The sequence below is a fragment of the Rhincodon typus genome, chromosome 14 (assembly GCF_021869965.1).
Source record: "Rhincodon typus isolate 14 chromosome 14, sRhiTyp1.1, whole genome shotgun sequence".
NCBI lineage: Eukaryota > Metazoa > Chordata > Chondrichthyes > Orectolobiformes > Rhincodontidae > Rhincodon > Rhincodon typus.
In genome coordinates, this window is record NC_063345.1 from 24,459,985 (window position 1) to 24,484,690 (window position 24,706).

Consider the following 24,706-nt stretch of genomic DNA (forward strand, 5'->3'; position numbering starts at 1 on the left):
GTGGATAGGTGGGAGAAAGGACGGACAGGTTAGGGAGGCGGGGATGAGCTGGGCTGGTATTAGGATGCGGTCGGGGGTGGGAAGATTTTGAAGCTTGTGAAGTCCACATTGGGCTGCAGGGTTCCCAAGCAAAATAGGAAGTGCTGTTCCTGCAACCTTCAGGTGGCATCGTTGTGGCACTGGAGGAGGCCCAGGATGGACATGTCGCCCAAGGAGTGAGAGGAGGAGTTGAAGTGGTTCGCGACTGGGAGGTGCAATCATTTGTCGCAAACCGAGCATAGGCGTTCCACAAATCTCCGCTTGGTTTCCCCGATTGTAGAGGAGGCCACATCGGGAACAGCGGATACAGTATACCACATTAGCAGATGTGCAGGTGAACATCTGTTTGATGTGGAAGGTTTTCTTGGGGCCTGGGATGGGGGCGAGGGCGGAGGTGTAGCACTTCCTGCAGGGAAAAGTGCTGGGGGTGGTGGGGCTGGAGGGGAGTGTGTTGCTGGTCTACTTTCTGAATTGTTTTTCCTATGTTCTGCTATTGATACAAAATGTTCCTTCAGGTACAAAGTTTGGAGAGAGTATGTATAATGTTTTTCTTTATTGCTTTATGGGAAGTGTAGCGTTTATTGTCCATTTGTGCAATCATCAGCAAGCATCTCTACTTCAGCCCTTATGATGCAGAGGTTATTGCTGAAGCAGTTGGAAGATTGTGTCCAATGCCAAATTCCTTCAGAGCTTCTGGGCTGAACTGATTTTTATTCCAAATTTGTATTGAATTCAAATTCCAGCATTTGCCATGGCAGGATTCGAACCTCGGTCACCAGGACATTGCCTGGGTCTCTGGATTAACAGTCCAGAGATAATACCACTAGGCCATCACTTCCCCTTTAATAGCAGGCCTTTTCCTTTTGTTATCTTATCAGCAAGTCTGAACAAACTAAACATAAGAGGACATCTTTGGGCTTCTGAGGGTCATGTTTTACCATTTTGATGTTTTATAACAAGTTTGACAGAAAGCAAGGACCAACTTTCTATACTTAACAAGAATTACTATTTATTACAAATGAATAGATTTTAGCTACCAATAAACAAATATGAACCATTGATATGAACTTTACTAGTTCTAACCCATTATAAAATTCCTCTTATGCGTAGACAGACAAACAAAAAAATGGGTGTGACAGGCAGAGGGAAAGACTAGGAAGGCAACTCATTGATGCCTGTCTGTAGGGTTCACTGTGATGATCCTTTTTGGATTGTCAGGACTTGCTGCTCTTCAATCTTCATTCTTCAGGTACTTTTGCTTGCAGGAGGCACAGAGTGACTAGTTCACACTTATAAAGTCGCTGACCTGTTGGCTAAAGCCATTGGTTATGGCAATTGACGAGTGAAATCATATGGCTTTTTTCAGGCTTGAGGTGGCCTTTACAGTAGAGAAACAGACAGCTCCTTATTTTTCAGACATCTAATGGCTTCTGACCAAATCTTCTCACCTATGAGCTATTCAGCCATGTGGGAGCCAATCACATGGTTGTTGGCAGGGAAAAGACCCTTGTCATACAACTGGTTGCCATCCCACTGAACAATCAATCACTTGTTGCAGGCAGGATCTTGTTTTGTGCACGCTCCCTGGTGTCAGTTCCTCAGCAACTAAACTCTCGCTGCTGCTTGAGCAAACAACAGTGTAAACAGCACTTATAATGAATGTCAGTAACCTGTTTTTAGAAAATGGGATAATCATTCCCACAATCCTTAGGTTTAATTCAGTCCCTTCCCCATTTCAGTCCACAATTTAAAAATATAGAAAAAAAACGCAGTCTTTACAATTGCACTTCTTTCAATTCCATATTTTCTATTGAGTTCAAGTTTTATGCACACTCATTACCACTGATGCACAATGGTAGCAGTGTATTACCATTTACAAGATGCACTGCAGCAACTCACGAGGTTCCTTTTGACAGCTCTTGCAAATACATGACATCTGCCACATGGACTATACGTATGGTAACACCACCAACTGCAAGTTCCCCTCCAAGCCACACACCACCCTGACTTGGAAATATATCACTGTTCCTTCATGGCTGATGGGTCATAATCCAGGAGCCCCCTCCCTAATGGCACTGTGGGTCTTCCTAAACCTCAAGAAGGCAGCTCGTCACCACCTTGTCCTGGGCATTTAGGAATGGGCAATAAATGGTGTCCCAGCCAGCAACACCCACATTCCATGGACAAATTAAAAATTAAGACATAAAAAACAAAAATTGCTGGAGAAAGTTGGACCTAGTAATTTCTGGAGTGAAAACAGTTAACATTTTGAACCCTGGATCTGTTCTAAAAAATGGTTACAGGACTTGAAATGTTAACTATGTTGTCTTTCCACAAATGCTACCAGACGTGCCAAGTTTCTCCAGCAATGTTTGACTTTCTTAAGATTTGTAATAACTGTTATTCTTTGTTTTATTACTACAGCTTCACTATTGTGTGGGGACAGCCCTCTTTCGTCCTCAGATGTTAGAATGATTTTGCGTGTTGGACTAGGCTGGTTGTGCTTCCAAACCTGATGTCCATGTCAACATTTTGTATTTCATCTGAGTTTATTCTTATTATAGCTTTTCACAGTAGTTTGGTACAATGGAATGGTTTCTTTGTCATTTGAGAGCGCGATTTTGAGTCTGTCACATAGCTGTGGATTTGGATTCCTTTATATATGCCATACCATATAAGGACATTAGTGAGCCATGACAATTTGGTCGTTTTATGGTCACTATTTTAGTTCTAGATTTAGTAAATTAACTGCAATGGTGATATATGAATTCCTGTCTCCAGATTATTAGTCCGGGTAGCTGGATTACCAGTCCAATAACATAATCACTGTACTACAGTACCGTGTTAAATGCCATCATTAGACCCACTTTGCAAAAATGGCTGTTGAAAGACGGATCTCAGTATTGTGACCATTTCAGATAAACAGCTCATCTAATTCATTCTTAGGAATAGCTTGTGTGTCACACGGCTTTTACTTTGAACATGATACTTGTAAAAAGGTGGAGTTAATGGGTGTACCCATTATTGACACACATACCTTGAAACAGTATCACTCTAATTAGAATGCAAATTGCAAAACAGCTTGCCAGACTTGTTTTAAAAAAAAATTCCGGTAATTCCCATTTAGCTGAACCTTAGCCTTTTTCCCTGAGGTATTAAAACTGCCTATTAGCTCGTGCTTCTGGGTTCGTAAATATTTAAAATAAAAGTGAACTCTGTGTTTCTCCCCAATGTCTCTTCAGTAGAGATGCTGCTTGACTTATTGAATATTTCACATGTTTTCTTTTGTTATTTCAAATTTCCGGCATTTGAAGTACATTACTCACGTTGTGGGAATAAATATTTATGTTTAATTCATGCCTTTTCTTCAAAATTACTTTTCTTTTGCAGTAAAGAAACAGACACTGACAAGTGCTACCTGAAAGTTTCCAGAAAAGATCTGCTACTCATTGAGGAGTTCTTAGTACTGTGTGTGGACATCATGAGTGACCTTAATCCTGAAGATGCAAGCCCAGCTGTGAATGAATTGTGTTGGGAGTGTGGTCAGGCCCACATGGTGGTAGAGAACCACTTGTACGACTATCAAGATGAGGTGGATGATGAATTAGTTTGTCACATTTGCCTGCAGCCCTTGCTGCAGCCTTTGGACACTCCATGCGGCCACACGTTTTGTTTCAAGTGCCTGGAGAATTTCCTGCAAGAGCAGGATTTCTGCCCGATGGATCGTAAGAAGCTTCACTTCCAACACTGTCGTAAATCCAGCCTTCTGGTGCGGAACCTACTCGATAAGTTGATTGTTTATTGCCCTTTTCGATTGGACTGTGGGAAGATGATGCAACGCTGTGAGCTGGACCCACATCTCCGGAATAGGTAAGTGGTGTGTGCTCCAATTTCAATAGGAAGAGAAGCAAGTGGTTCAGTTCAACTAGCTAATGCAAAAATTAATAACGAAATTTAGAATTTTCTGTGTTTCCCCCGAAAGCAACAGTAAGGAGTGAAACTAATTGAGAAAGAATAAGCTAACCTTTGTATGGCAACATTTTCATATCCTTGGGTTAAGTCAAATTCCTCATTACCAAAGTACTTTTGAAATGTGTTCATGAAGACAAACTGAACAGTTCATATATATCACAAATGGGATTCTGTTTAATCTCCACTGTACCACTCCATTAAAAGATAGCTCTTTAACTAACCTCTGATTTATGCCCACTCCAGTAATTTCTCCTTTGACTTGGCATCTATTTTTTTCCTTGCCTCTGACATGTAATGATACAGCTTTCTAATAAGAACTCATGCAAAAACAAGAGTTTTCTCTTCTGTAGTCATCTCCCCTGACAGTTCAGTGGATAAATGTACTGACATAGAATCAGAGTTGTACAGCCCAGGAAAAGATCCTTTGATCCAACTTATCCATAATCCAACTCACCAGATATCCTAAATTTAACCTATTCCATTTGCCAGCATTTGGCTCCTATCCTCGAAATGCTTCCTATTCATGTACCCATCCAGGTGCCTTGTAGCTGTTGTAATTGTACCAGCCTCCACCACCTTCTCTGGCAGCTCATTCATAGACGCACCACCCTCTGTGAGAAAACATTGCCCCTTAGGTCCCTTTTAAATCTTTTCCCTCTCACCTTAAACCTACGCCCTCTAGTTCTGGACTCCCCAACCCGGGGGCCATCTGTAACACTGCGTCATGTGTAGCAGAAGCTCCTAGGTAGAATTTCCTCTGCATTGAGTGAGCTAATCTAATCCAGGGAAGCATTTGAACGCTGCATACAGTCTCCATGTTTTTGGTTTAACCTACTGATTACAGCTGAAGTATTTACAGGGAAATGGTAGGTGAGTATTTATTATGACTGTAGTGGCCATTATGGTCAAATATACTGTTGTTTCGACCAGCCACTTGGCAGTTTTTTCCATTATTCATTCATGGGGTGTAGATTTTGCTGGAAAAGGCTTGCATTTATTGCACCCTTCTAATTGCACTTGAGAAGATGGTAGCCATTGAGTCACTGGCAATTATGGAATCATACCACATCAAGTGTTGGTGCCTTTAGATGAGATTGGCCTAAAATAATAAGTGCACCAAGCAGTGAGTTACAACCAATTTTAAACATTTTCTAATTGGTCTGAAATGTTAGTACGTACCTCCTGGAGCATGTGGGAATTGATTTTGGCCCTCCTGGCTCAGAGATAGGGACACTACCATTAGGCCACAGTAGCCCTTAAGCCTACTGCACCAGACAGTCTCTCCTCTAAGTATTAACCAGGCCTGAGTCATTTTAGCTTCTGAGATCAGACTAGATTGTGTTTTTTGCTACGAGTGTGGCCGTGGGCAGTAACCACTTTATACTGGCATTTAGTTAATAATTATTCAGGAAGTCTGCCCTGTTAACTCATTCCTGGTATTTAAGTTGCTCATTTTTGATGCATTGTCTCAATAGTAGACCAGGATACACCTTTCTACAATTCTGCTGATAGAGCCAAGTTTAGAAGGGCAAACATCAGGAATAGGCTCATTTGTATTGGTTTTGCAAAATTTCAACGAGTGCTAGTTTAGCTATAGAGACAATATTTTGCATCTGATAGAAACAATAACTATACCTTCCAAAGTAAGAAGAATTATTGGAAATATTAACTTGAGCTTAGAGCATTAAAATTAAACAGTTGGATTTCCCTGGTCCGCACCAGTTCTGAGTCAGCTGCCAGGCGCCAGCTGAGGCCATCTGCTCATTGCGGAAGGACGACGGCCCAGCAGCTGGTGCGATCCATAGGAAGGGCCTGGCACGTACAGAGTTGCCACCAGCCCCCAGGAGGGGGTGGCACCTCATCCAACCGTGGCACGTACCCAGCCCCACTTCGCACCCCAGCCCGACCGACCCAGCCCTTAGAGCCAATCCTTATCCCGAAGTTACGGATCTGACTTGCTGACTTCCCTTACCTACATTGTTCTAACATGCCAGAGGCTGTTCACCTTGGAGACCTGCTGTGGGGAGGTAATAGTATTATCGCTGGACTATTAATCCTGAGACCCAGATAATGTTCTGGCAACCCGGGTTCAAATCCTGCCATGGCAGATAGTGGAATTTGAATTCAAAACTATCTGGTATTAAGAATCTAATGATGATCGTGAATCCATTGTCAATTGTTGGAAAAAACCCATCTGGTTCACTAACGTCCTTTGGGGAAGGAAACTGCCATCCTTACCTGGTCTGGCCTATATGTGACTCCAGACCCACAGCAATGTGGTTGACTCTGAACTGCCCTCTCGGCAATTAGGGATGGGCAATAATGGGCAAATGCTCTTATCCTATTAATGAATTAAAAAAAAATAAAAGCAGGTATAGTTTATGTAGCCACTTGATGTTTTTCTATTCAATTGGATCTTGACTCCATTTGTCCAGCTTTCCTCCATGTTCCTTGATGCTCTTACCTAACAAAAATATATTCATCTCAATCTTAGATTCTGAATGAAATATAATTTACAGCCTTTTGGCAAAGGGGGAAGAGGGAAATTCTTAGTCACTCTGTGGTCTGTGACTCTCAATTCTAGTAATCTCTTCCTGCTGTACTTGCAGAAGTCAATGCTTTGGCACACCAATCAGCATGCAGAGTACCTCTTGAGCTGCTGCACAATCCACACAGCTTGGAAGAAATGTGGCTGGGCATCCTAATCTATTTTCTCGTCTTCCACTCTGCTAATCATGTGTTGCTCACAGAGTCACTATTCCTATTCTTTGGAAATCTCTGGCCAGTATTTTCCTTTTACTCTGCCAGTCTTTTACTATCAATTCATTTTCTTTGACTGTGCCTTCACCCCTAACCATCTCCATTGATCCTCTTTCTTCCCTTGCACTGTATCCACTGCTCTGTCCTTAACATGTAGCCCCAAGATATCGTATTGCGTTAATTTTTTGTCCCTGCCATTCCCTGGCCACTGTTTCTGTCCCTTTCCCTGGCTACGGCATGAGGTTGACCCAATCTACTAACAGCTTTGGTGTCATATTTTACCCTGAAATGAGTTTCTGACTACACATCTGCACCATCACATAGAATGTTTATTTCCAAGTCCATAACATTGCCTGACAGTGGGGCAGCTCAGTTCATCTTCAGCTGAAATCCTCAACTATACGCTTGTTATTTGTAAACGTAAGTATATGACATTGCTTCTCAGGCTCCAACATTCTACTCTCATTATGTTAAAGTAATGTAAAATGCCTGTTGTTTAATTTGCACCAAATTCTGTTCACCCATCACCCTGTACTCATTGCATTACATTTGGATCCTTTTTAAGTCATGCCTTGATATTTAAAATAGTGTTCCATGCATGGCCTTGGCTCACCTTGTGTCTGTCACTGCCTCCAAACCCACCACTGCCTTTTATATTTCTGAGCATCCCCAATTTTAATCACTCCACTGCCCTGCCCCACCCCCCCGCCACTGGGTCCTAAGCTCTGGAATTCCCTTTGTAAACTTCACTGCCCTCTCTCTTGTATGATACCCCAAGCTTTTTGTAATCTACAATATGGGGCGAACTGTCACATTTCATTTGATAATACTGCTGTGTAGCATCTTGTGAATTTTTATCACATTGTAGGTGCAATGCAAATACAAGTTGTTGCATAGGACTGCTAACAAAATAACACTTTGTTATTGTTTTTTTTTATAGGCTTCACTGGTCAAAATTTGTTTTTACTCTATATGTGGTTGTGTAACCGTGATCTTATTCAAGTTAGTTTCATGCTTTAAAGACTATTCCTATTTCAGACAGACAACCTCTTGCATTCTTCCTTTGCATTTGATGCTGATCTCCATTATAGTGCCAGGCTATGGTATGTGATCCGGAAACCTGATTGATAAGAGCAAAGAACTGTGAATAAAAACATAGCAACTTTGCTTGGGGCTTTTCCTGAAACAGCAAATTCAAGCTTGATGCTATCTTAATAAGACCATCATTTTTCAAGATGCAAGTGCAGGGAATTGTACTTATCTGGTTCAAACAGGACCTTCTGTAGTTTGAACTACAGAAATAGCAAAATATGAGTCTGCTATTTGTAATCAGAATTGTAGCTGATGGCTGGATGTTGTGCAGCTGTAGTTCTTTCATTGCAGAAGTAGTTTGAATTGTGCATTTAAAGAGCAATTTGCCAGATCACTGCCAATACTGTGAATTCCATGGATAAACCAGGGCATATTTGCCTTCATAAAGTCTCATGGCAAGTTGTGTACTTTTTCAGTCAAATCATAAATCATGTTATTCTGTATGAGACAAATACACACTTTTTTTTCAGTATTTTGAATAGTTTAATATTATAAAAAAAGCAAGTATTTCATCCCCTGGAAGAATTTTTAACAATAGGCAAGTTTGTTCTCTGTGGTTCCTGTTTTTTGTACATAAGAAATAGGAGCAGGAGTAGGCCATTCGGCCTTGCAAGAGTGCTTCTCTAGTCAATAAGATCACGACTGATCTGCACCAGACCACGACTCCTCTTTCTTCCCAACTCTTCGTGGCATCAACCCTCCAATATTATAAAAATCTATCTACTTCTTCTTTCAGTGTTCTGGCCTTACAGTTCCCTGTGGTAGAGAATTCTAGACATTTACCACCCTTCTCATCTCAGATTTTCTTTCCATGTAGCAGCAAACTTCACAGAGCAATTAGGGATGGGCAATAAATGCTGGTCTAGCCAGCAACACCCACATCCCATGATTAATTTAAAGAAAAAAACACTTGCTTTCCACTCTGCACGCATCTGGAGGACATATTTTCTTAGACCAGCATTAAAACATACATTTTACCATCTAGTTTTTTTCCCCACAATTACAAAGTAACCCATTCCGAAACCAAACTTTGTGGTTCAAACTTAGTTGATTATGTGACTGAATTGTGGCACAAAACTGGCAATAAGTTTTCATTATTGTGCCTGTTTGCACTGAACACTAGGTGTGGAAGCATATAGTGTTACCCTCATGGAGAGTGCAGGAATTTCAGGGATTTTACTCTGTCAAAACCAAAAGGTCTTTGCCTTTTGTCAATCCGTTCTAGTTACAGTGGACACACAAAAATACTGAATAGAAAAATTTTTCATTTGTGGGACATGAGCATTGGCTTTCATCCTTGCAATCACATTGCTCACTAATTTAAACTGCATTATCCAAAGAATGAATAAATACAGCTTGTAAAATTGTGATTTTAATGGAATGAACTCATTGGAAAAAAGAGTAACAATTGCACTCACAGGTACAATTAATAATCCATGACCTACTCTGTCCCTGTCAATTCATGTGTAAGTCTCAGAATCGATATTATACAAGTGTAATGTGTTTTTGTAAATTCTATGCATGAATTTTCTTTTCCCTTGCTATTTCTGTCTCCTTTTCACAAAATGTTAAATCCATACAGAGTACAGTTCCTGAAAGGGCTGGGCATCTTATTGAATGACTTTGTATCTCACAAGATACATACTCACATATGAATATTTGTGTCTACTTCACTGATAAAAAGCATTAAAAGTAAGTAACTTCCTTACCACACAAGAGACGGGCAATGACCATATCTAACACCAAAATATAATCATTGCCGCTTGACATTCAATAGCATTGCCATCGCTGAATGTCCTACTATCAACATCCTGAAATTGAACTAGTTTAGCAACCTACTGTGGCTACCCCCAAAATCAAACCAGAACTTCAGAATCCTGCATCGAGTAACTCTCCTCAAAGCTTCTCCACCAGATATAAGGCATAAATCAGGAATGTGGTGGAATACTCCTCACTTGTCTGGATGAGTGCAGCTCCAAAAACACTCGAAGCTTGATACCGTACAGGAAAAAACAGCCCACTTGTTTGGCACCGTATCCATAAACATCCAATACCTCCACCACAGATGCTCAGTAGCAGCAGTGGGTAACTTCTACATGTTGCACTGCAGAAATTCACTTAGACAGCACCTTTCAAACCAATGACCACTACCATTTAAAAGGGCAGCAGACATCAACTGTAATCCTTTCTAAGCCACTCACTATCCTGAACATATCACTGGTCCTTCAATGTCGCTGGGTTCAAATACTGAAACTCATTCCCTAACAGCACCAAGGAATCTCCCGCGGCAGCTCAATACCACCTTCCCAGGGGCAATTAATACTGACCCAGCCAGCAATGCCTACATTCCCTGATTTTTTTTTTTTTTAAATAAAAATTCTATTTGCTCTTACTATTGTATGATGTTTTACTTGGGAATGGGGCAAGAACCTGGGACATACCGTTGATGATACATGATGTCAGTACCTGTAGGGATGGAATATGTAACATGAACTTTAAAAGGAACTTACGATGGGGCTTTCCTAAATGGGAGCAGAGACCCCAAGTGGGTTTATCAGGTGAAATTTTTGAGGTTATGAGCTTTGAGGTAGCAATGGCCACTTTAGTGCCATGACTGAGTTACAATAGCTGTACTCCCCTTCCGGTAGACTCCCACACTCTCAGCTCCCATTCCATACCACACCCGTGTAGTTTTCACATAGGGATCACAACAATTTTCAAGCCTCCCACTGCTTTGTCACTGACTTTCCTTTAGTAGCTGTAATCTTTCCAACTTTTGCCTGATCATTTTTTAGCTTGGTAAAGTTTGCCTTGCATAGTCTAGAACTTTTATTCTTTTTCTATTGTTGACCCTTTCCATCATGATAATAAGTCTAAATGTATTATGATTGCTGTGTCCAAAATGGTCACTCATTGTTTCTTCCACCTGTCCAGTTCCTGACACTAAACCTAGAATAGCGCCCTGCCTTAGGTTTGTTAGTGCTGGCAAACAAAAATCCTGTTGAATGTATTTGAAGAATTTTATGCCTCCTAACCTTTACATGTTGGCTGCATCCTAGTTGATATTTGGGTGTTTGAAGTCTCTAACTGTTATTACCCTATTATTTATGTACTCAGAATTTTTTACCTACGTAATTGCTCCTCCAACTCTCTTCCACTAGTTGGGGGTCTCTATTTTACATCTAGGTATGGCTACCCCATTTTTTTTTTGATTTTTGAGCTTTACCAGCCAGACCTGATTTGAACTTATGCCATGGAACATTGGTCCAGTCCTCTGCATTACTGGTTCAGTAATGTAATCACTATGCTATTGTTCCCATATGGTGGTTATTACTTCAGCCAAACAATGCCTGCAAGATTTTGATGAACTAGGTTGCTAACATTTCTGGCTGCAACTCTTGTTCCAGTGACCTGACCTCCTTTGGACTGGTGTATTTATGAGACAGTAATGGGAGAGTTTGGATAATAGCATTTTGAATGAAAACATCTGTTGGTAAACAAGATGCTATCACAAGACTTTTGTTTCTGAACCGGAGTGGACTTTAACCATGGATTTAAATTGAGTAAATACTTTCAGCTCGTTAATAATTGGTACGCGAATCAAACGGGCACAGTGGAGCTACTCAGCTGGCAATAAAATATGTTTCTATTTTGCTGATTTTTTTTTAAACTGGCATTGCAACTGTGTCCCTTTGGATCTGAATAATCTCTGAATAAGATTAAAAAGAAAGTAGCAATTTCCTGTTGTATCATAAACATCTGCCCTCTTGTCAGCCTTCCTTTTCTCAGTGGGAGTCCAGAATAAAGTCTGTCTCTTTAGAATGTTGCAGTTTTAAGTCGAGTGTTTTACTCTCACTTGGAATGTGCCTTCTGACCTGAAGAGACATGCACCCCTCAAATCACAATGATAATTGTGCTCTTTCAACTTCAGTCTTGGTACTATGTTTTTAAGATATTTGTCACTGCAGATTTAATTTAAACTAATCTGATTAAATTAAAGCTCACAAGGACTGAGATCAGACGAGGCTTTGCTTACACTGAGATTAGGTGGTTTTATATTGATATAATGCTAACAGCAGAAATTTGGATTTAACTGCACTCCTCTTAATGTTAAATCTCTAAGCGGCCAATAATGTTTCAATTAGCATATTACTGAAAAAGACTTTTTTTGAAGGGTTTCATGTTGCATTCATGACGACAATTTGCAGGAATGCCAACAGAAAGGGAAAACGGCATATATGTACGGTATGTGTGAAGATTTCTGATTGTTTGTTTGAAAAGTGGATTCTGCTTGATTAGAGGCATTGCCATGGAGAATGCACCAGCTAGGTGACTGACAGTTAACTTTGTTCAAAGCTTAAACCTGACAGGTTGACTCTGAATTGTCAAAGCATTGCCCTGAGAAAAATATCAGAGAATGGATATCAACTATATTGTTGAGTTCAAACAGATGCAATGTTATTTCTGTCTGCAATGATCAGGGTCCTCTGCACAGATATGTACCAATGCCAGATTGAAAAATTGGCAAAATAGAAACATATATTTTATTTCCATTGATATGTAGCTTTCAATATGCACAAGTGTTAATTTTCCTTTTACATTGATATTCTTGATGAATTAGCTTGATGAGTGCGAAACAAAAAGCTTTGACAAAATGTGTCTCTTTTCAGCAGTACTTAAGTTCCGTCTTACCAAATGACTAAATTGAAACAATTCTTACTAACCACTCTAATTTATTCTGACATTTATCTGAAACTCCCCTCTTTGGCTTTGCAAAAATCTGATTACATAGTTATCAACAAATCTGCTGCTTCATGGAACCTATTCCCAGAATATGCATTTAAGCATTTCAACCCTTTTACTATTTGATATATGACATTTTCTTACAATACATTTATAATTGATGCACATATTTACACTTGGCTAAATGGTTTGTTTATGTCCTGGCAGTTCAGGACTACTTAGCATTGGATTAACATTGGACTATGTTGGTGGGGTTGCCAGCTTTGTGCCAACCTAAATCTGGTACAGCACTAGTTAATTTACAAAATAGAAGATTATGTGCATAACAAGAGGAACTAATTGGATCATTTGACTGGTTCCATTGTAGCAAAAAATTATCCCTAAATTGATTTATCATGTCTGCTGCAATATCTCTCAGCTGTTTGCAATATGATTCTTTGCAGGATTATGGCCGCATTTATTTTTTTAAATATAAAACTTTTTTGTTTTCTTTCTTGGAACATATCCAAAATTTCTTCATGGATATTGTCAGCAGTGCTGCTTGTGAGGGAGGTTTGATTATATTTCAAGCTGTTTTTCCAATGTAACGAGCACATACAATTTTTCTGGCTGCTATCCACTAACAGTACAGTACTAAGACAAAGATCATTTAAGTCTAGCTTCACACCGATCGAGAGTTTCAGTGAGAGGAGTTGTTAATACTGCGTTTGGAGCCTTAGAATGTGAGATTATGGATGAGAGTAAACATTGATTAGACCGTTCTAGTTAAAGTTCTCTTCCAATAGTTCTCTTTATATTCCCAAATAAATGTATCTCTCATAGGTGAATAGAGTTTCCAGTGAACCAGTAGTTATGCATATATAATCTTAATGTCCATATTAGCAAGCTTAATGGTCATGGTTGGCCTTTTACAATATGAATGTTCATCACATTCTCAGTATCTTTTCAATTCAAGGAAAGCACATTGTCACTTTAACCAACATCCTTATGAGCAGAAGGAAGAAATTGCAATAAATACTGAAAATAAAATACTTAACAATAGTGTAGAGGTACCCTTTTTCAGAATGCAAACCTTGCACAACTTGAAAAGTGACTAAATTCTTGAATGAAACCATCTTTCTTCGACTGTGATGATACAAGATGGTATGTGGATAATGTGTGTTTCTAATTAGTGAAGTCCTATTCTCAAGATAAAAAGGAAATAATTTGTTTGTACAGCACCTTTAGCCTGAGGATATCCAAAATATCTTTAAAATCAATCAAATCACTTTTGTAATCAGTGAACAATCAGGGTGCACCACAAGGTTCTGCCAACAGCAATAAGTTAAATTACGAAATGATATTTGTGTACCGTTGGTAATCTGTGTCTCATGCTGTGAGCCACCAGTGTGTTGCCAACACGCTGAGATCCCTATATGTGACTACTAGTACTTCCCACTCAATGGTTAGACTGGATGGAATTTTATTCTCACTGGAGTGGAAGCTTGGGGAAATGATTGGGTGCATTGGCCATGGAGACGTACTTACCTCTTCTCATCACCTCACCAATTATATTCTGGACAAGAAGGCCCACTGGGGACTTCAACTGGTGGTGGGTTGAGAAAGCCCTTAAGTGATTATTAATGGGCCATCACTTAAGGGCTTTAACTCAACATCTCCAACAATAACCTGGTCATCCCAGCAAGGGAGAGAAATGATTTGTTCCCCAAATCCTAACTGAGCTGACCTACCTGCATCAATCTGGGAACAATCAGAAGCACAGATAAGAGGACAAGAGGGTGGCATCTGAAAGCCATCCCTCTGCCCTTACCTCTGACCCCTTCCCACCCCACCTGTAACACTATGCCCTGTGAAAAGCAAAAGAAGCAGCTTGGCTTTTTGCTTTGCATTCTCTGACAGTCTTTAAGAGTCAAATACCGCTGAAGCTCCCCGGTCAGTTCATAACAAGCTGATTGATGTACAGTCAGTTAGTTGAGGCAATGAGTTAGACAATACCTAATTTGGCATTAGGTAATACCTGATGTACCTGACCCCACACTTTAGTCTCAAAAATATTTATATCCTGTTATCCCTTTCTGTGAAGCGTAGCTACTTTGTTCTTCCTATCTTTACCTTTCGGCCGGATGTTGTCACATGGGCTCCACTGTGGCACACAGAGAAGCAATTGTTTAATGAAATAGAAAAAACACTCTTCCCCATGTTTACTGCATTTTCAGTCTTTTAACATGGCAGCATATTCAGAAACCCATGTTATAGTAAAGCCATACTTTCATAAATTGACAGTGTTGTGGATTCCCCAGACATCAAGTCATTTTAGCTGGAAATGCAGTGCACTTCCAAACCACTAGATATCCATCATCAGTGGCAGTCCTGTTATACGTACAAAATGCATAAGCCGCATTTCATTATGACTGTGATTCTATCGGTTTGAATGTCCTCTAGTGAATGGGTACTGATGATTCTAAATAAAGCTGGTGACAGCACTGCCAGGTGTCTTTGATAGCTGCTGTACAGTCTGTTCGACTGTAGAATGCATGCAGTACAGTAAAAGCTACTCTGAGCCAGCTGCTGTTCGAGTGAAATGAGGTCAAACTTGATGATTTGGGTGTGGAACTAGTCAGTGACCTCAGCAAGAGAAGGCATTGCTGACCGTTTCATGTTAATTTCTGATATGCTCATCCATTGTATTTACCTCCAGTGAAGGGACAATTTTTCATTAAACTCCATGACTTTAAGATCATTCAAAAAGCAATTGCGTTCAGCACATCATATAAATAGAGTTAATTTTTTCCTTACTAGATCTAGAGATACACAGCTGCTAATGTTGCAATTTAAATTCCTGTATCCTCTTTGAAGGCTAAACTATCGTCTGACTGGAAACAACCGAATCCACATTTGAATGAATGCAGCAACAAAAAGCAGAAAGTATACGTTTACAGAGATGTGGAAATTGTAGTATTTACAGCGTAATGGTCTGAATGAGATTATTATTGTGAATGGATCAATAAGCCTAGCACAGGAACTGTTAAAGAGGGAGCTTATAGTTTGGAGTGTCCTTCATATTAAAACAGTGTTAAGCAAAATTTTACACTGAACCACACAGATGGTCAAAAGATCTGTCAAAGGGAGAGGGTTTAAGGCCTACCTTTTAAAGGAAGAAATCAAACTGAAGATTTGGAAAAGTTTATCAAGGGAATTCAGAGCGTAGGACCGATGTCACCTGAAGGCATAGCCATTGATATTGGAGTGATTAAAACTGAGGATGCACAAGAAACTAGAATGAAATGAGTACAGGTACCTCAAGAGGGTTTTGGAGGTGGAGAAGATGACATGGATCTAGAAAGGCGAGACCGTGGAGAGATTTGAAAGCAATGCTGAGAATTCTAACATCAAGCCATTGTTTAGGCAGGAGCTAATGAAACGGAAACATAGAAAATAGGAGCAGGGCTAGGCCATTCAGTCCTGCTGTACAGTTCAATATGATCATGGCTGATCATCCAACTCGGTACCCTGTTCTTGCTTTCTCCCCATAGCCCTTGATTGCTTTAGCCCCAAGAACTGTATGTAAAATGTAGATCAGACAATAAATTAGTTGAGGGAGGGCTTGACTCTGTCAAAAAAGGAAGTAATTTACTATTTTGTTTCATCCTACACTATATTTAGAACATAGATGTGAATCCTGAAATTTATTAAGCTATATGTTAATGTTAGTTCTGCCCATGTTTCAGAAAGTATGAGTTGGTGCATATTCAATTTAAATCTTATGATTAACTTAAATAAGATTGGTTTCCAATTTGGCAGATTCTCCAGCAATCAGTTCAGCTACACTTTTATCAAATTTTCACTGACTTGGTGTTTTTAAATCGAGTGGTATTGAGTTTCTATTTGGTAAGAGGCCAATCTGATTGTGGATTAAGGGAGGGTGGGCTTGTGTTTCTGAAGCCTTTACCTGTGGTGAGTAACTTGCGTTAGGAGGTCAAATTAATTGTACAAAGCCCATGATGGTACAGACTGAAGTCAAATGGAGACAATTTTACATCCGACATTTTCTTTCGTTTTTTTTAAATTTTTTTTTCTCTTGTCATTATAACTGTATTGGGAATGCCAAGTTGGCTTAATATTCAGGAGGTCACGATCAGTGTAGTGCTAAGGGATTGCTTCATTGTAGGATGTGTGAAATCTTTTGAATGAGCTGTTGGGCTGAAGCTGTGCCCAACAATGTTCCCTGTAAGCTGTGCTGGCGCTACACAGCAATCTGGAATGCACTTCATAATGCAAAAATTTAGGCCATGTTCAACCAGCCTTCCCTCTAAGATTCACATGTGGCCATATAGCAAGCTTAAATGAACTACACAGTGCAATGAACAAGTGTCAGCAACAAAAAAAATTAAAAGAACATTAAATCTCATCATTCTAGTGAGAAAGCATTAGAGTTTATCTCAATTTCTAATTCATCTGTAAACCAATAAAATTGGATTAGTTGTTGTCCCATTGATTTTGATTAGAATTTGAACATTGGATGCCATGCCTACCTGAAAGAAATAACAAGTAATTGACGGTGAAACACTTTGACACTGTGTGAAGAGATATGAAGACACTATTAAAATAATAGCTTGGAGCATCTATTTCCAAAATGGGATCTAGGAGGTTTCTGTCAGCCTGGTTTTGGGCATTCTGACAGCACAGTATCCTGAAAATTGTACTTATTATAGTTTATTCACATTTCAAATTAATGCACATTTTTGGCAATGAAAGCGCTGTTTTTCTTTGGATTTCTGATAGACTTTTCCAAATTAGCATGGAGAGTAAGGGTTGAAGAAGGACAAGAATGGAGTGCCAGAAATATGTCAGTATTCACAAAGCATGCCTGGGCCATGTATATCTTTACAAAGAGAAGTGTTCCTTAGTGTGAGTCAGCAATTGCAGGTGCTCCCATAGATTAAAATCTTTTGAAAATTCGTAGATCAGAAGCAGTTAAATTTGGTTATCAAATTTTGCATGCAGTGAAACAGTTTGTATGGATGAGATCATTGTCTCATGGTCTCCCTATAATAGTGATGATCTAATTTCTTTTTGTTTTAGGTGCCCTGGCCTGACAAAGCATAGGGTTAAAATTGAAAACAAGAGGCAGTCTAGCTTGAAGATAAACCAAGACACAGCACTAGATGGTGCAACAATAGCTTCAGAAGGTTCTGCAGCAGCTGTTGTTTCACTCCGAACAGCTGAGCCTGGACTTGTTAATCCTGCTTTTGAAGAAGATCGGGAAGAAGATGGTAAGAATCCGCCTGCCTAAGCATTTGTATTCGAACCTTGCTGTCCAGACCAGAAAACCATCCATCAAATCCAAAATAGCTGTCCATCATTGGGAGGCATGGTGGTTTATTGGTTAGCACTGCTGCCTCTCAGCACCAGGGACCTGGGTTCGATTCCAGCCTTTGTTAACTGGGTGGAGTTTGCATATTCTCCCTGTGTCTGTGTGGGTTTTCTCTCGGTGCTCTAGTTTCCTCCCACAGTCCAAAGATGTGCAGGTTTGGTGGATTGGTCATACTAAATATGGGAATTATAGGGATTTGGTGGGGGGATAGGGCTGAGTCTGGGTGGAATGTTTTTTGGAGGGTTGGTGCAGACTTGATGGGTCAAATGGCCTTTTTCTGCACTGTAGGGATTCTATGATTTAAAATAACTCAGGCTTCCATTTAGTATTGAAACTGAAAATATTAGTCAAAAGTTCACATAATATCATGGTGCAACTTTGAAAGGCCGAATATGATTTAGCATGAGAGTCACTGCTGTAATTTGTCATATCACATGGATTCCTGTCTCATGCATGCAGTTATTTTATATGTTTCATATAGCCACTTTAGTGTCCCTCTTCAATGCATATTTTTCCAACTTTATATTGCCTTTTCTAGAATTAGTTAAATTTATGTTGGTTTAAGTTAGACAGGAGTACTTTTAAAAGAATAAACTAAAATTAAGCTTTGACAAATGAATTGTGGCTCAGTGGGCGTGGGTACCTGAAAATTAAAGAGGTGGCAGCTCATGAAATAGAGTTTGGACTTCCGAAGGAGTGGTGAGCTATTTTGTGAATTCGGTAAGTTCTGATTCAGGAACAAGTCGACTAGTGAAGAAAATCATTTAAGTATCCTGTGTCTCAAGAAATGAGATTCAATGGGCAAATGAAGTTGTAAATAGTGGGGGACAACTTGCAGGAGGAGGAGGCTCCACAAATATCCCCGTCCTCAACGATGGAAGATCCCAGCACATCAGTGCAAAAGATAAGGCTGAAACATTCGCAACAATCTTCAGCCAGAAGTGCCAAGTGGATGATCCATCTTAGTGTCATCCAGAGGTCTCTTGCATCACTTGTACCAGTCTTCAGCCAATTTGATTCTTGGTTGAAAGCACTGAATACTGCAAAGGCTATGGGCCCTGACAACATTCCGGCAATAGTACTGAAGCCCTGTGCTCCAGAACTAGCTGCACCTGTAGCCAAACTGTTCCAGTACAGCTACAACATTGGCATGTACCCAGGTATGTACTGTCCACAAAAAGCAAACAAACCTAACCCAGCCAATAACCGTCCCAACATTCTACCCTCACCAGTAAAGTGTTGGAAAGTGTCATCAACAGTGCTATCAAACGCTTACTAATAACTGCTCACAGACACATTGTTTGGGTTCCGTCAGGGCCACTCAGCTCCTGATCTCATTACAGCCTTGGTCCAAACATGGACAAGAGAGCTGAATTCCAGAGATGAGGTGACTGTGACATCAAGGCCATATTTGACTCCTTGTGGCATCAAGGAGCCCTAGCAAAACTGGAGCCAATGGGAATCGGGGGAGACTTTCCGCTGGTTGGTGTCACACCTGGCATAAAGAAAGATGGTCATTGTTGTTGGAGATCAGTTATCTTGGCTCCAAGACATCTCTGCAGGAGTCACATGGGTGCAAGGGGGTTGCTCATAAAAAAGCACCCCAACCTTCCATTCATTGTCCAACGTCTAGTTCTCTACCTCTCCCTACACCTTTCCATATCTATCTTTCTCTCTGTTTCATTACGTCTCTCTCTGTCTCTCTCTGTCTCTCTCTCCTTTCTTCACCTTTGCTCTATCTTTCTTGGTTGCCCCAATCTTTCTTCACCTTTCCTCCTCCCTTTTTCAACTTTCTTCCCTTCTCTCTCTGTCTCTGTCTCTCTCTGTCTCCGGTCCCCACCCTCCTCCTCCATCCACCACCCAGTGTCTCTCTCTCTCTCTTTCTCTCTCTGATTGCCACTGCCCCCCCATGCCTCTCTCTCATTCATTTCCCCCCGCCTCCTCTTTTTTGTTCTGCTCTCTCTCTCTTTCTCCAACTGTGATCCTTGATTTCATCGTCAGTGGTTTGATGGCTTTAGGGACTTATTGAAAATCTTGCAACAAGCGCTATCCTTATTGCAAGGCAGGATTGAATTTAGCAATGGAACAGTTAAGGTAGCAACCACTTGGAACTGTCTGTTCCTTGAATATTACCACTCTGAGATTGCTGGCTTGTATACATTTTCAAATCGATACAGTGAAAAAGGACTTAATCACAATTCTTCGATCAAAATTGGGCTCTCAACAATTTTTCATTCAAACATATCCATTGTTAAATTTTCTGTTACACAGCTCCTATTATGGTTTCTAGTTACTGGAATTAAGTTTCTTTCAGGGCTATGGATTGTAACTGATGTTAGGGTGCTTGAAAGCTGGGCTGTCAGCTTTTTGAAACAAATATTTAAAACTTGATTGGATTGTGGACGGACATGAGAAAATCTTGAGTGTTTCTTAGTTCCAGCTTCATCTTGAGGGATGAACAATTAAGTGCATGACACTGCTAATGTTTTTAAGAGTAAAATGGACAGTATACTGAGATCAACCTATAGACAGTGCTTCAGCAATATGTTGTTATAGAAAAGGAAGCTTTCATTTACTTGGCTAGCATCAATTACTACAATCGTGCTGATAGTTCCCAAGCACTTAATTGGCTTTGGTACTTTTGAGTCATTCTGCTGTTGTGAAAAGTGCTATATGAATGCTAATCTTTTCATATATCACACACATTCTCTAATTTTTATGTGTGTGTATATATAATCTAGAGCAAGAAATTCTTTTTATACCCATCTTTCATTATCTTGCACATAGACTTCTACAGTAAATGTAATAAATTTAAAAGTAATCGAGGGATTGATTGCAGTAAGTACTTTTCTCTGAAAAGTAAAAATTGTTGTTTCTGGTGGTACTTTTCATATCAGTGCTGAAAATATTATTTGAGGAACCCTACTTAGACAAAGCAACCCATTGTAAGGTTCTTGCTTGCATTATGATGATCCAGGTGGAGGTTTAGCTTGTTCAAACAGACTGAGAGGGTAACGCCTGTGAAAGGCAAATGCTTGTGACTTAGCACAAATCAGGCAAGTGCATAACATGTGAGGACTAGCATGGAATCCCCTACCCTGGAGGTGGGAAAGCCATTTAATGAGATGGGAAGCCACCTTCGTAACTACCACCAGAATGAAATTCTAGGGAGGATGGTCAAATCAATGCAGAAAAGCCAGTTTTCAACCTCCCTGACCCATCCCCAGCTGAGACCTGGGGTAGTGCATACTCTATCAGCACCTGATTTGAGGTATTGGACAACAGGCAGAGGAGTGCCTGCTGGGAGCCACTACCCCGCCATTACTTCTGATGTCCGTAATACTCCCCCTTTTTCCCCCTTTCCTCAAGCAGCTATCTCCCCCCATCCCAAAAACTCCAAGCCGAGGAACCTCGCACCCACTGGCTCAATTAGGCAGAGTCAATGTGGTTTCCTGAAAGGGAAATCATGTTTTACTGATTGACTTAAGTTCTTTTAAGAAGTCACAGCTGACATGGATAACTGGGAACCTTTACATGTGCCACACTTAGATTTCCATTTGACAGGGTGTCGCTATGCAAAATAAAGGCTCATGTTTTAGGGGGTTAGACAATAGGTAACAGGTAACAGTAGAAGTAAATTAGTCATTTTTCAGGTTGGCAAGATGTGACCAGTGGAATTCCATAGGGATCTGTGTTGGAGCTTCAACTGTTTACAATTTATCACAATAACTTGGCTGAAGGGACTGAATATATGTGAGCTAAATCTGTTGATGGCACAAAGGTGTGCAGGTCAGAAAAGTGATATTGATAAGTTAAGTGAATGGGCAAAGACTTTGCAGGTGAACTATAATGTGTGTAAATGTGAGCTTGTCTACTTTGGTAGGAAGAATAGAAAAGCAGCACATTATTTACATGGAGAGAAACTGCAGAACTCCTGAGTTAGAAGTATTTGGGTGACCTGACACATGAATCACAAACTTGATATGCAGGTACAGCAAATGATCAAGAAGACAAATGGAATTCTGTTATTTATGCCAAGAGAATTGAATATAAAATTAAGGATATTTTGCAGTGTCTAAGGGATTTGTGAGATCTCCTCTGGTATTGTGCATAGTTTTGGATCTCCTTATTTAAGAAAGGATATAAATGCATTAGAAGCAGTTCAGAGAATCATGTGACTGTCCCTGATACGGAGGATCTGCTTTAAGAAAGAGAGGCGATGGCCTAGTGGTATTATCACTGGATTATTAATTCAAAGATCTGGGTAACGTTCTGGGAACCTGGCTTCAATACCTGGAATGATGGTGCATCTGCACACTGCATTTGGTGGAATTTGAATCCAATAAAAGTTTGGAACGAAGAGTCTAATGGTGACCATGAAACCACTATTGATTCTTCAGAAAAGCCCATCTGGTTCAGTATCCTCTGGGGAGGGAAACTGTTATTCTTGCCTCGCTTAGCCTGCATATGGCCTACTGTCAGCAACTGCCCTCTGTGGAGTTCAGGGGAGGCAAAGGCCTAGTGTTATTATCGCTGGACTGTTAATCCAGAGACCCAGGTGATGTTCTGGGGAACTGGTTCAAATCCCGCCATGGCAGATGGTGGAATTTGAATTCAATAAATATCTGGAATTAAGAGTCTAATGATGACCGTGAATCCATTGCCGATTGTCGGAAAAACCCATCTCGTTCACAAATGTCCTTTAGGGAAGGAGACTGCCATCCTTAGGGAAGGTGCCATCTGTTCTGAGGAAGGGTCACCGGATTCGAAATGTTAACTCTGATTCTTTTTTTTTTCCCTCTATAGATGCTGCCAGACCTGCTGAGCTTTTCCAGCAACTTCTGTTTTCCTTCCTGATTTACAGAATCTGCAGTTCTTCCAGTTTTTAAACTGCCATCCTTACCTGGTCTGGCCTACATGTGACTCCAGACCCACAGCAATGTGGTTGACTTATAACTGCCCTCTGGGCAACTGGGGATGGTCAATAAATGCCTGCCTAGCTAACGATGCCCTCATCCTGTGAATGAATAAAGGAAAATAAAATTAGAGATGGGCAATAAAGGCTGGCCTAGCCAGTGATGTCCACATCCTCTGAAAGAGTAAAAGGTTGGTCAGATTGTGCCCGTATCAATTGGGGTTTGGAAAAATTAGAGGTGATCTTATCGAAGCATAGTGATTCCGAGTGGGAATTCACAGGATGATGCTGAAAGGATGTTTTCCCTTGAATGAGGTTGGAAGAATGAAGACTAGAACTAAGGGACACAGCTTAAAGAAGAGTATTTCATTTGAGACTGAGATGAGGAGAGCTTTTGTCTGAGCATTGTGACTGTTTGGAACTTTCTTCCCCTTAGAGCAGTGGAGGGGGAGGGCCATGGATCATTAAGGCAGAGGTAGGCAACCTTTGTCTCTCTTGTTAGTCAAGAATCTATTTGAGGCTCAAGGGCCTGAGTGTACCTGTCCTGATTTTGTTTATATGTTTCTATGTACCATTTACTTTTGTCCATCCATGGTGCTGCTGAGTGCAAGAGCTGTTGGTCTATGATTGACTGGCCGCTCTCACTGGGCAGGGTTCCCACTCGTGGCGTCTTGATTGCAGGGAAAGGCCTTGGCACTGCTTAATTGGCATGTGCTTCGGTGAAGCCTTCCCTGTAAGATTCAGAGCTGGTGTCTCACCAGCCGACAGGTGGAATCACTGATATTTCAACAGGATTTTCTGCTTGACCCTCAAGTTTTGAATGTTTTTGGAATGGAAGTATCCCATATTCTTCAGATAGTCATTCTCCTCCTACCCCATGGGTTGCAATTTATATTAACAAGGTATGGATTTATAAGAAGGCTCACTTAGTAGTGTATGTGATCTGAGAGTGTGTGTAAATTACACGAAGTGTTCCATTTCACAGTAATAACGTCCCTTTTTAATCTTAGCTAAGCCAGGAATTAAAACCCACTGCAGTGAGGATTTTGGGTAGTCTGCTGTCTTTTCTTATGAAACTGTAGTTCCTGCACTCTTTTTTTGAATTTGTACTGTCTGTCAAACTAGTGAAGCTAGTACACTGGCATGTCAATGGCACCACCATACTAAAAACTTCCCACTACTCCCTTTGATTCTCGTACCGCTCATAGTGAAATCTGTATCTCTACTGGTATGTGATGGAATTACTCTATCATGCAGAACGTGGTGACTGATGTGAGTGCATACTCCTTGTAACTATTTGTGTGGGCAAAATATTCTCTGCAGTCTTGTTAAGAGAGCTTGAATTGTTTTCTTCACACTGTCAAGTTACTCCATAAAATACAATACTGCAGTAAACTGAAATAAAATACAAAATTCTGGATATATTTAACAGGTTGAGCAGCATTTTGTGCTTTTGTCAAAGGAATATTATTAGAACATTAACTTTTTTGACTTTTTTTGAAGATACTGCCTGACATGGTGAGTGTTTCTAGCATTTTCTCTTTTTTGCATTGGTCTTACTTATATTATGACATTAATTTGTCATTTAATGTCCTCATCCATCATTCATTTGCTTATATCCAAAATTTCCAAACTGATAAACAATAGACTATGAACAAATTTTTAATGTCTATGCTTCACTGCTAATAAGTAGCAGTAGTATTGCATTAGATTGGGAACAGGGTAACTTGTCCACCCTCCTATGTACTTGAGCATGTGTTTGTATCAGCCAGTTCCTAAAGGTGGCTGGGCAAGTAGAAAAGGTGATCAGT

At 40.3% G+C, this 24,706-nt stretch overlaps 1 protein-coding gene across 5 annotated transcripts in view; it reads left to right on the forward strand.

The window, feature by feature from the left end:
• Window positions 1-24,706, forward strand: part of lnx2b (ligand of numb-protein X 2b) — a 75,284-nt gene that overhangs the window by 34,594 nt on the left and 15,984 nt on the right. For all 5 annotated transcript variants that reach the window (XM_048605070.1, XM_048605074.1, XM_048605072.1 and 2 more), the window contains 2 exons: window positions 3,430-3,909; window positions 17,689-17,879. In XM_048605070.1, the coding sequence (XP_048461027.1) occupies window positions 3,430-3,909; window positions 17,689-17,879 (671 nt within the window). The remainder of the gene's footprint in view (window positions 1-3,429; window positions 3,910-17,688; window positions 17,880-24,706) is intronic.